This window comes from Dama dama, chromosome 11 (genome assembly GCF_033118175.1).
Source record: "Dama dama isolate Ldn47 chromosome 11, ASM3311817v1, whole genome shotgun sequence".
NCBI lineage: Eukaryota > Metazoa > Chordata > Mammalia > Artiodactyla > Cervidae > Dama > Dama dama.
Window position 1 is genome coordinate 59,828,699 of NC_083691.1, and position 11,779 is coordinate 59,840,477.

The 11,779-nt window shown below is 44.9% G+C and overlaps 1 protein-coding gene across 1 annotated transcript; it reads left to right on the forward strand.

Moving 5' to 3' along the window:
- Positions 1–472: 472 nt before the first annotated feature.
- Positions 473–9,312, forward strand: LOC133064855 (sulfotransferase 1C4-like). The gene is made up of 7 exons (XM_061155350.1): positions 473–1,147; positions 3,653–3,778; positions 4,735–4,832; positions 5,128–5,254; positions 5,789–5,883; positions 6,958–7,138; positions 8,016–9,312. The coding sequence occupies exons 1-7, from the start codon at positions 994–996 to the stop codon at positions 8,129–8,131; spliced, it is 897 nt and encodes a 298-aa protein (XP_061011333.1). The 5' UTR covers positions 473–993; the 3' UTR covers positions 8,132–9,312.
- Positions 9,313–11,779: the final 2,467 nt, after the last annotated feature.

The following is an 11,779-nucleotide window of genomic DNA, read 5'->3' on the forward strand; positions in this document are numbered from 1 at the left end:
TTGTTTGTAAACTTTTTGACGGCAGCCCTTCTGACCTGCATGAGATGTGGTTTGATTGCTCTTGTTTTTGAAGTGGTCAGGTGGGGGTGGGGAAGAAAACAAAACTGTGCAGGAGCCAGGAATGATTCCAAGGAACGGAGCAAGCAGCATAAATAAACACCAGGGCTTTGAGGAAAACAAGTGGTTAGCGGTGGTTGTGGGATGGGGCGGGGGCGTTGTTGGGATGGGGAGGGATCCGGCATCAGCCTGGGAGGTGAACTCCAGGAAGAAGTCAGAGGATGTGCCTTCTGTAACTCTGTGGCTTTCAAACATGTTTGATTGCCTGTGAAGAGAGCAGGGCTGATACTGACACCAAACAGCCTACAACAGGAAGAGAATCATTCCTATTGCAGCCTCCTCTATTTCAGTCTTAAAAATAACACTGCTGATTCCCTACCCCCACATCTGTGCTGGGAGGTTGGGTCTAAGCTCTCATTGTTGGCAGCACAGAAACTTCCCTTCAGCCTTTCAAGGAAGTGTGTCTCCGCTGCAACTTGTAAGACCACCTGCAGATTTCCTGCAACTTTGTAATGAGCTTAAAATTCCCAGAAGAAACAATTAAAGAGATCTGTGAATTATTTTGTGAATGCAGAAGAGGACTGCAAATGAGGTGGCCCTGACTGTCGCTAAGGGCACAGAAGAGTGGCTGAAGGCGCAAAGGACACGGCCAGGGGGCGGGGAGCCGCGGTGCTGCCCAGAGCAGAGGGCTAGGCAGTTACGTCACTGCCCCTCCGGGAGGCAGCTACAACTCGTCAGAAGTGCTGTGTGCAAAGTCCTAAGCCAGAGTTCCGCTCCCTGGCCAGGCCAGCTGCCCCTCGACGGCCAACTCCAGGCAGGGCCTGAGGTCTCAGCCCTGCCCTGTCTGTAAGCTGCCAAGCACACAGCTCTGAGCTGTCTGAGGGTAACGCTTTCCCGAGCTAAAATTTCTGACCCCTGACATTGGCCTTGAACAAGATGGAGGATTTGCAATCAGAGGGCATGAGTCGCGTGGCTGTGGACTACGTGGGAGGCATCCTGCAGCCTACGCCCACCTGTGACACCTGGGATCAGATCTGGAGCTTCCAAGCCAGGCCCGACGACATGCTCATTTCTACCTACCCGAAAGCAGGTAGGCGGCGGGGACAGGGGACAGGGGAGGTGGAGGGAGGGGCAGGGACAGAAGCAAGCAAGATGCAGCACTGAGGATGTTGAGAAACCCACCGGGGTTTGAGCAGAAAACCATTGAGTGGGCAGAGGGATACGGCCAACACAAAAATCACGGGGGTGGGGGGAGGGGAGGCGGGGGGAACCACACAAAAAACATTAAAATGACCTACACGTCTTAAGAATTTAATACTTCCCGTGAAGTCCATGTTGTTTACTTCCCTGCAAGACAGTAAATCAAACAGTCTGAAACAAAGGGGCCAGGCTTGTTGATTTACTTATTATCAGGGCAGGCCCTTACAGCAGAGCCAGACCGGGCACCCCCAGCTGGTTGGGGGAGCGGCTGAGCGGAGAAGGGAGCTTATGTTCTGCAAGGCTGAACTCGTAAGTCCCCCTGCTCAGGGTCCCAGACCTACCCTCTGCATCTCCACCCTCCCAGTGGTATGTCGTGAACCTGCTTTTCTTATTTCAATAATCAATTTAACAAAGTTACTGCAGAAACAGGACAAACGAGCTCAGCCACCGCGTTATGTAAAATTTGAGGGTGAGCCGGGATGCGAAGTTCTCTGCACCTATTTGTGTGCATCTACAGTCAGGCCAAAACGCAGTGCTCAGCTCACACCCCAACTGCACATACATTTGCTCTTTGCAAAATCAGTAACTGTCAATAACTTCTGCTACATTTGTTCATGGGCACACACACATATACTCCACCCACCCTCTGACTTTATCTGTACTGATGCAGATGGGGCCTTAGACTCATGTGTCCACTGGTTTCAAATCAGCCCTGACTTTCTGATATTACTCCTCATGAGTTTGTTCAGAATTCAAATTTTCTAAATGTGAGTTTCTGAAAGTAACCCCTGGTGGGGAATCACATCTCACTGCCTTATTTCACTCACAATTCTACTCTATCACCATAATTTCAGTACAATGCTTACTGTTTCATCTTTTTCCACCTACCAAAAGTGAGCATTAAGGTTTGGTTCATTTAGAGTTTTCATGGGTTAGGGGGATTACAATCTAATAACAACAGAAAGAAAAGTACTTACCAGTTAATGCAGTATTTAATCAGTCATGAAAACTGCATATGCTAACAAAGGCTGTATTGATAAAAGGGAATGAGAAACAAGCTCAGATGATATAAAGGTTTTCACCTAGATTTTTGGCAAATAGTAAACATTCTGTGACTGAGCAGAGATACACACTTTGTAGAATCACTGACCTCTGACCCCAAGGACCAGCTGACTTTGAACTTCCAGCTGCACTGGAACCTGCCCCAGTGTTAGCCCATGGCTATAAATTCTGAGTTGTTGTTTAGTCGCTAAGTCATGTCTGACTCTGAAACCCCATGGACTGTAGCCCACCAGGCTCCTTTGTCCATGGAATTCTCCAGGCAAGAATACTGGAATGGGTTGCCATTTCCTACTCCAGGGGATCTTCCCAACCCAGGAATTAAACCCACATCTCCTGCTTGGCAGGCAGATTCTTCGTCACTGAGCCACCTAGGAAGCCACCAAAATTCATATGAAACACACAAAACTAGTACAAATGACACTAACTTCCTTTGAGTTGATAGCTAAAGAAATATTGGTCCTTTAACCTGTAATGAAGAGTTGGTGCCAGATAAAATTAGAGACCAACTCATCTAGGAAACAAAATGCCACTGCTATTTGATCTCCTGACACGGACGTGGTCAGACACCTGGTTCAATAGGTCTCCAAGTCTGCAAAGTAGGTGGTAGCCCCCACACTAGTCAGGATGGGGCCCATATAAGTGACCGAAACTGGAGACGGAAGCCCTCCTCCAGGGGTAGTGGGGGTGCAGCTTCTGGATCGAGCTCCGAGCTTGATCCAGATGTGTGGAGTGGCTTCCACACATCTTGTACCTGGTGGGGCCACCCTCAGACCTCTGTCTCCTTCTTTTAACTCTCAGAAGGTCAATCAGTCTCAGGGTGTTCAGAATTTCAGTGGCAAAGGAGCCTAGGAATGCACTTTCTAACCTTCAGGGAAAACAGGACAGCGTCAACACGGAGACTAAGCCCTAATCACTCGCTCACTTAGCCAACACATAACAAAGCCTCCTGGGTACCAACCTCAGACTGTTGGGAAACAGTCTGAAGATCACACAGGGATGACCCCACATCACAGTTGGGTGAGAAAGACTTTTCCACTCCACCTTTTTGAGGAACAATGCCACCAACTCAGTAGCAAGACAACCCTAATGAATGGCTGTGACAGAGAAAAGAAGAACTGTCTATTTAGGAATCTTATATTCACTCCAAACTGGAGTCTTTGCCTAAAAATCCCATATTATGATAACACAAGATATAAACAAAGAAGGATGTTTTCTGAATTCCACTATAAAGCAGGCTTCAATGTTCACACAGCTGCTCTAACGAGTATTTGCTCACATCCTAAGAAATGCGGGAGATAATGTCTGTGCCTCCTATTCTTACCCACGGAACAAGGAACAACATGGACGCAGGAGATTGTGGACTTGATACAAAACGGGGGTGATGTCGACCAAAGCCAGAGGGCACCCACGCACGAGCGATTTCCCTTCATCGAGTGGATAGTCCCTTCCCTAGGATCTGGTGAGTACAGCACGGCTGCACCTGACCCCAGGTCTAGACGTACTCTGGAATTTTTACTAGCCAGCAGCCCTCTCAGGCTTCCCAGGTGGTGCTGTGGTAAAGAATCCACCTGCAAATGCAGGAGATGTGGGTTCCATCCTTGGGTTGGGAAGATCCCCTAGAGAAGGAAATGGCAACCCACTGCAGTATTCTTGTCTGGAGAATCCCATAGACAGAAGAGCCTGGTGGACATGGCTGAGTGACTAAGCACAGTAGCCCTTTCAGAATCCCAGGTGTTCAAACCACCATCAATGGACTTCAGGACTCTTTTTCCCTGTCTGGCCATGACTATACTTCAGACATTTTCTAATTGAGTTTCTGTTCATACAAAATTAAGTTAAGGGACTTACCTGGTGGTCCAGTGGCTAAGATTCCAAGCTCTCAATGCAAGGGACCTGGGTTCAATCCCTGGTCAGGGAAACTAGAATGCACATGCCACAATTAAGACCTGGTACAGCCAAATAAATATAAATAAATATTAAAATAAAAATAAATATTAAAAAAGTTTTAAAATAAAAGTAAGTTTTGATTCTCCAATTAGAAATTAAATTAATTCCACAAAGATGAGCCTAGGTAAGATAATTTTATGATGGAAGGGTTTGAATTTTTTAGGTTCTTATTTATTTGGTTTATTGTTATGGTTAAAAGCTGTTCTAGAGACTTTGCTGGTGGCCAGTGGTTAAAATGGTGCTCTCACTGCAGGGAGCATGAATTCAATCCCAGCTGGGGAACTAGAATCCCACAAACTATGTGGCAAAAACAAAAACTGCTCTAGCCAAAAACCCCATTCTCTCATATGAAAGCCACAGAGAGTTACAGGTGATCTGGAGTATTCCTAATGTAGTAAAAATGGGGCAGCAAGTTTCTGAAGCAAATGGAGAAAAATAATGGAAAGTTGTTGAAAACTAATTTCACAGGCTTGGAACAAGCGAATGCAATGACCTCACCCCGGATATTGAAGACACACCTCCCCTTCCGCTTGCTGCCACCATCTCTCCTGGAGAAGAACTGTAAGGTAGGGAGCCAAAGGAATGCAGAATTGGCCCCTTAGAAGGACCTCAGACTGGTCTTCAATTTCCTCTTAAAACACTTCACTTGTTAAATTAAAAACAGAAACAAAACAAAAAAGTCCACTGGTCACATATCATCAATACGCAGATTGACATGAATCCTTTCCACCTCCCACAAAAGCCACAGCACAGAAACACAGCATCAGGAAAACCCACCTGTGTGGAATACGCCCACCCTCACGTCATTGTCTGCTGTTCTAATCCTGGTTTTGCTTCTCCTCTTCCCCTCTCTGCTCCTAGATGATCTACGTAGCCAGGAACCCCAAGGACAACATGGTGTCTTATTACCACTTCCACAGGATGAATAGAATCCTTCCTGCTCCAGGCACCTGGGAAGAATACTTTGAGAATTTTCTGGCTGGGAAGGGTGAGAGCTTGGTTTCCATCCTGTCTCAAAATCCTCAAGCACTCTACAAAGAAGGTGTCAGTTCCTGAGAACAGCAGGGACTCTGCTGGCTTTCAGTTCAGTTCAGTCGCTCAGTTGTGTCCGACTGTTTGTGATCCCATGGACTGCAGCACGCCAGGCCTCCCTGTCCATCACCTACTCCCAGAGTTTACTCTGACTCAGGCCCATGGAGTCAGTGATGCCATCCAACCATCTCATCCCCTGTCATCCGCTTCTCCTCCTGCCTTCAATCTTTTCCAGCATCAGGGTCTTTTCAAATGAGTCAGCTCTTCGCATTAGTATTGGCCAAAGTATTGGAGTTTCAGCTTCAACATCAGTCCTTCCAGTGAATATTCAGGACTGACTTCCATTAGCTGGCTTTACCATGAAGGAATCGCCAGGGTGACCTCCTCCCTCCCTTCAGGATCCTCCTCCCGGGGTGGGGGTGGGGGTGGGCGGTGTACTTGTCACTGGGTTTCTGTGACTCACTGCCCTGTTTCTGGTCCCATCCTGCAGTGTGCTGGGGCTCCTGGTATGACCACGTGAAGGGCTGGTGGCACGCCAAGGACCAGCACCGCATCCTCTACCTTTTCTACGAGGACATGAAGGAGGTGAGGACCAGGCCACCTAACAAGTCCCCATTTGACCATAAATGCTTCAGTTGCAATGTGTGCACCCCATCGGGGACCCTCAGATTGCAGTCGGGCACAGGAGGTGCTGTGTTTCACTGGCTGCCCCGTCCACCCATCACAGCGCACCTGGCACATCATGAGTTTCCATATCACAATCTCACCTGAGCTCCCTGGAACTCTGGGCTGTGGGACACCTTTTCCTTACAGGCAGAGGATGGCAAACATGAGTGATGCCTTTTCTCCCCCCTTGCGGTGTATATTTTAAAATTCCCATTAGAAGGGAAAAACTTCGTAGTACATTTGGGTTTTTTTTCATTAGTGCTAGAGGAATGACAGGGTTTCAAGAAACAGTTTAAGAAATTCGGTACAGTGGGAAACACTATGGACTCTCGAACCCAAGTTCTGACTTACTGCTTGCTGGCAATTCTTCTTTGTGAAGATGCTTGACATCTAGGAATTTTGATGTTAGAAGTCATTAGAGAGATGCTATCAGGACTGAAGGAGGTGGTGTCATGAGAATTGATGGTAAATGGTCATCTACCCAGCACTTTTGTGACTCCACTGGGTCTGTACAGAACAACAATCTGTGTTCTTGGATTTGTAACTGAGAGCCTGATTTTTGAAAAGTACATCACAGACAGAAGCAGGAAACAGGCCGCTGTGACATCTGCTCTCAGCATCAGTTCAGTGCCTCCCGCGGGGGCATTTATCAGATGGGCTGGAGCAGGACATTTGGACCTGACCGTGGACATGGAGCATGTCCCAGGCACTCCAGGTCACTGTGTTTCGAGCATCTTACTGACGTGACCCAGTTGACATGTTAGAGCAAGAACAGTGTAAAGACTCCAGTTAATACAGAGAACAGTACGAGTCACCACATCTAAATGAGTCATTTCTGAAAAGCTGAACATGTGTGAGATATGATTTTTAAAAATTTTAACTCGTGGCATGTTACTGATTACTATTATTAATTCATTTCAATATTTTTAAAGACTATTATTCATTGATACACATTATCTTATACCATGTCTTTTCTTTTGACTCTGCTCATAGAACCCAAAGCATGAAATTCAGAAGCTGGCAGAATTTATTGGAAAGAGCTTAGATGATAAAGTTCTGGATAAAATTGTTCACCACACTTCATTTAGTGTCATGAAGCAGAACCCGATGGCAAACTACACATCGATTCCAGCTAAATTCATGAACCACTTGATTTCTCCATTCATGAGAAAAGGTTTTCAATGTTTCCTTTTGGCCATAATCCTGAAGGACTTGTCCAATATTTCATAGTCTCTGGGGAGTTCTCTTTCTATAGAAAAGAAAAATAAGATTGATAATGAAGGATTCTGGGAAAAGAACAATTTAAGAAACCACAGATGAAATTAATGTTCAGCCACAAGGGGAAAGTGAGATTTGGTGTCTAGGTCTAAGGGCTTATCCTCTTGTTCCCTCTGGAGTTCTGGCTGATAAGGTGTAAAGATACAGAATCGAGTCAGATGGAGCAAAGTATCCACTTTATAGAGAGTTCCAGGCTGTCAGAAACGTCCATTCATTCAACACTACTTCCCAAGTGGTTACTGTGTGCCAGACTCTGTTCTAGGTAATGTTCAGAGCAGTGAACAAAACACAGGAAAGTTCCAGCCCTCGTGGAAATTATATTCTAGCCGTAAACAGGAAGCAAGTGAAAAAACATGCAGGATAATAGATGACAGTATGGAGAAAAACCAGCCTGGGAAAGGTAACAGGGATTGCAACTGGAGAATTGGGGGGAATTTTCCTTTCTCAAAACAGCATGTGCAGTCCCTCCACTAGCAGGCCTTGCTTGTTCTGCGGGCAACATCATGTTAGCACAGACCTTGCTTCAGTGGGCAGGAAGGACACACTGCTGCTCATACAACCTTGCCATCTCCCGACCCACACACCAGACAGGTGATCCTTCCTCCCTCCTGGAGGAGACCCTGCCAGGCCAGCCAGAGGAATGTCTCCGGGTCAGGGGGTAGAACTCCTCATACAAGAGCAGAACAGAGAACCACCCCTCCCAGCACCCTGTCCCCTACACCCTCCTACCCCACTCCCACCACAGTACTGACTCCCCACCATGACTGTTTTAGGGGTCGTCGGGGATTGGAAGAACCACTTCACCGTGGCCCAGAATGAGAGATTTGATGATGATTACAGGAAGAACATGGCTGACACCACTCTGACTCTCCACTTTCGATTCTCGTAAGGAAGAAAAAGCACCAGATTTAATTGGTGTAAAAGTTGATTACCCTGACCCCGTGATATTGAATTCAGGTGGCTGGACTAGTGCTTCTTGTGTCTGCTTTTGTTCACCCTAATAAAAGATGGAGCTAAAAAAAAAAAAAAAAAAGATTGAGCTAACAGAGGTTGGGGCCAGGTGGAGGGCAGAGACTTACAACCCTGGCTTCCTTGCTAATGATCATGATGCATCAGTTTTCTACAGACCACATGCATGTGAACATGTTAAATATGCTCTGGTCTTCACATAAGAATATACTAAAGTTTTCAGATGAAGTGTTGGTTTAAGCAAATTTGTAAATACAGCACTAAAATGTGTCAATAGCTACTATTTCTTGGTAGCCAGTGATTTCTTGGTAGCCAAGTAACCATCATCAGGTGACTGTTTTCCCCGGAAACTTTCTCATTCACTCCAGGCTTCTTCCTTCAGTACCTCTACCCCTGTCCCTCACCGCTGCCTCTGCATTTCGCTGGACTCCCCTGCCACTCCCAGCCAACCCATCCCAGACTTGCACCTTGACCCACCTCTCTGCATCCCCTCCGCAACTGTGTTCTAATCCATCAGCAACACCTGTCAGTGTACCTCCAGGATGTCTTACCTTTGCAGCCACCCTTCGGGTTCAGAAGCCTCTCCCTTGCCTATAGGCTATGTAACTTGTTTCTCTGTTCATCATACATCTGCCAAACTTCTTTTCCCACAGCAAGATTCTTTACATTTCTCTTTAGCTCAGAATCTTTAGATGATTCTGATGTTTGCTGCCTACAAGATACATCCCAAGCAATTTTAGCCATCGATTCAAAGGCAGCTACGTGGATGACTTACCTTATGACATGGGTGACTTACCTTCCAAACTGCCTGCCAGCTGGATTTCATGCTGCCAAACCCCCTCCTCACTGCAGCAGAGAGCCACCTCGCTGGGTCCAAGCGCGTCTCGCAGGCTCCTCCCCACCCCAACTAGTCTTACTGTCATCCCACCTTCTCCAGACGTTTCCTTTCCTTTCTCTCCACCAGTTTAAAACATAAATAGCAAGTTCCCTAACCAACAGGCCTCCCATCTTCCTGCAACCTGAAGGACCATCTGCTCTTTGGAAGTCTTTCACACATAATTCTTATGTGATTAAGATTAAAGTGTATCATTAAATCTCTTATAGGTTTGTATTGTCTCTTTTGTGCTTATTTAAATTTTCATTTGCTCATTTTTTCTCCAAGAGAAGGACGTTGCTAAATACTTCAATGCACACCAAATGGCAAGAACTGAGAACTAAGTAACTGAAATACTCTATCAGTCAAGGAAATCTAAAAAGCCAACTTCTTATATTCTAAGTAGTCCTATACCAGTTATCTTCTAGAGCTTACTGTGTTAGCCACTAGCTGCATGTAGTTACTTAAATTATTTAAAATTTGAAAAGACACCTATACCCCAATGTTCATAGTGGCACCATTTACAATAGCCAAGACACAGAAACCTAAATGTCCATTGACAGATGAATGGATAAATAAGACTTGGCATGTGTGTGTGTGTGTGTGTGTGTGTGTGTGTGTGTGTGTAACGGAATATTCCTCAGGCATAAAAAATGTGATCTTGTCATTTGTGACAACATGGATGGACCTATTAGATATTACACTAAGTGAAATAATCAAAGACAAAAACCATATTGTTTCACTTACATGTAGAATCTAAAAAACAAAAACAGAAACAGACTCACAGTTATAGACTGTAATATACAGCATAGGGAATATAGTCAATAATGCAATAATTTTATAAGGTAACAGATGGTTACTAGACTTATTGTGGTGATCAATCCTCAATGTATATAAATGTCAAATCACTCCACACAACACCTGAAACTAATACAATATTGTAGATCAACTATACTTAAATTAAAAAAATTTTTTAAATCTGGTCATTTTCAGTTTATAACCTTGGGTTTACATAAATAAATTGCATTGTTTTCAAAAGAATTACATTTTAAAATGCTTAGACTATTACACTGAAATATTTAAATTAAAATAATAAACTGTCACACACATTTTTAAAAAATTAAAAATAAATTTAAAAGTAGAATATGTGGAGGCAGAAAGCAGAACTGTGGTTACTGGGGACTGGAGGCGGGGTGGGAGGGTATAGGAATATCAGTCAAAGGGCACAAAGCTGCAGTTATGTAGGACAAGTAATCTAGAGATCTGGCGTCCAGCATGATAACCATAGTTAATAAGACTGTACTGGGAACTCTCTGGTGGTCCAGTGGTTAGGACTCCGTGTTTTGCTGCTGTCAGTCTGGGTTCGATCCCTGGCTGGGGAATTAACATCCAGCAACCCTCACTGCACAGCCAAAAAAAAAAGTACTGAAAACTGGAAATTGCTAAGAGAGTACATTTCGGATGCTCTCATCATACATGTAAATATGTGGAGAAGACGTTAATTAGCTTGACGGTAGTAATCACTCTGCTGTGTATACATACATCAAATCATCATGTACACCTTATAAGTAATGTAAGTGAAAGTCGCTCAGTCATCTCCAACTGTTTGCGACCCCATGGACTATAGCCCAACATGCTCCTTTGTCTATGGAATTCTCCAGGGAAGAATACTGGAGTGGGTTGCCATTTCCTACTCCAGGGGATCTTCCCGACCCAGTTGTCGAACTCAGGTGTCCTGCATTGCGGGCAGATTCTTTACCATCTGGGCCACCAGGGAAGCCCTGTACACCATAAAGATACACAATTAAATATATACAATTATTGTTAGAAAGTAAAAATATTAAATGAAACAGATCCTGTCATGTAACATTGCATTACTTCTCCATAACTCATACCTCTGTTAAATTAACGGTTTCCATGCTTATCATCTGTCTCTACCACTAGTCCGGAAAGGAGACCTTTTTTTTTTTTCATTTATTTTTATTAGTTGGAGGCTAATTACTTTACAATATTGTAGTGGTTTTTGTCTTACATTGACATGAATCAGCCATGGATTTACATGTGTTCCCCATCCCGATCCCCCCTCCCACCTCCCTCTCCACCCGATCCCTCTGGGTCTTCCCAGTGCACCAGGCCCAAGCACTTGTCTCATGCATCCAGCCTGGACTGGAGATCTGTTTCACCCTAGATAATATACATGTTTCGATGCTGTTCTCTCGAAACATCCCACCCTCGCCTTATCCCACAGAGTCCAAAAGTCTGTTCTGTGCATCTGTGTCTCTTTTTCTGTTTTGCATATAGGGTTATCGTTACCATCTTTCTAAATTCCATATATATGCGTTAGTATACTGTATTGGTCTTTATCTTTCTGGCTTACTTCACTCTGTATAATGGGCTCCAGTTTCATCCATCTCATTAGAACTGATTCAAATGAATTCTTTTTAATGGCTGAGTAATATTCCATGGTGTATATGTACCACAGCTTCCTTATCCATTCGTCTGCTGATGGGCATCTAGGTTGCTTCCATGTCCTGCTCTGCTGGGGGAAATACAGCTGTAACTAAGACAAAAAAGGTCTCCTTATGGAGACTAGGTGCACAGAAGATGCTCTGTTACTGTGCGCACTGAATGAACCAGTACACAGCATCAGCCTGTAACCCCAACATACACACGCACATTCTCACACACACACAC

What these genes read in the sequence shown, in the direction of transcription:
- LOC133064855 (XM_061155350.1), top strand. Translation starts at nt 994, where the DNA reads ATGGAGGATTTGCAATCAGAGGGCATGAGTCGCGTGGCTGTGGACTAC. An exon ending in AGTCCCTTCCCTAGGATCTG is followed by an intron (nt 3,779 to 4,734) that starts GTGAGTACAGCA and finishes CTAATTTCACAG; the next exon opens with GCTTGGAACAAGCGAATGCA. An exon ending in TCTACGAGGACATGAAGGAG is followed by an intron (nt 5,884 to 6,957) that starts GTGAGGACCAGG and finishes CTCTGCTCATAG; the next exon opens with AACCCAAAGCATGAAATTCA.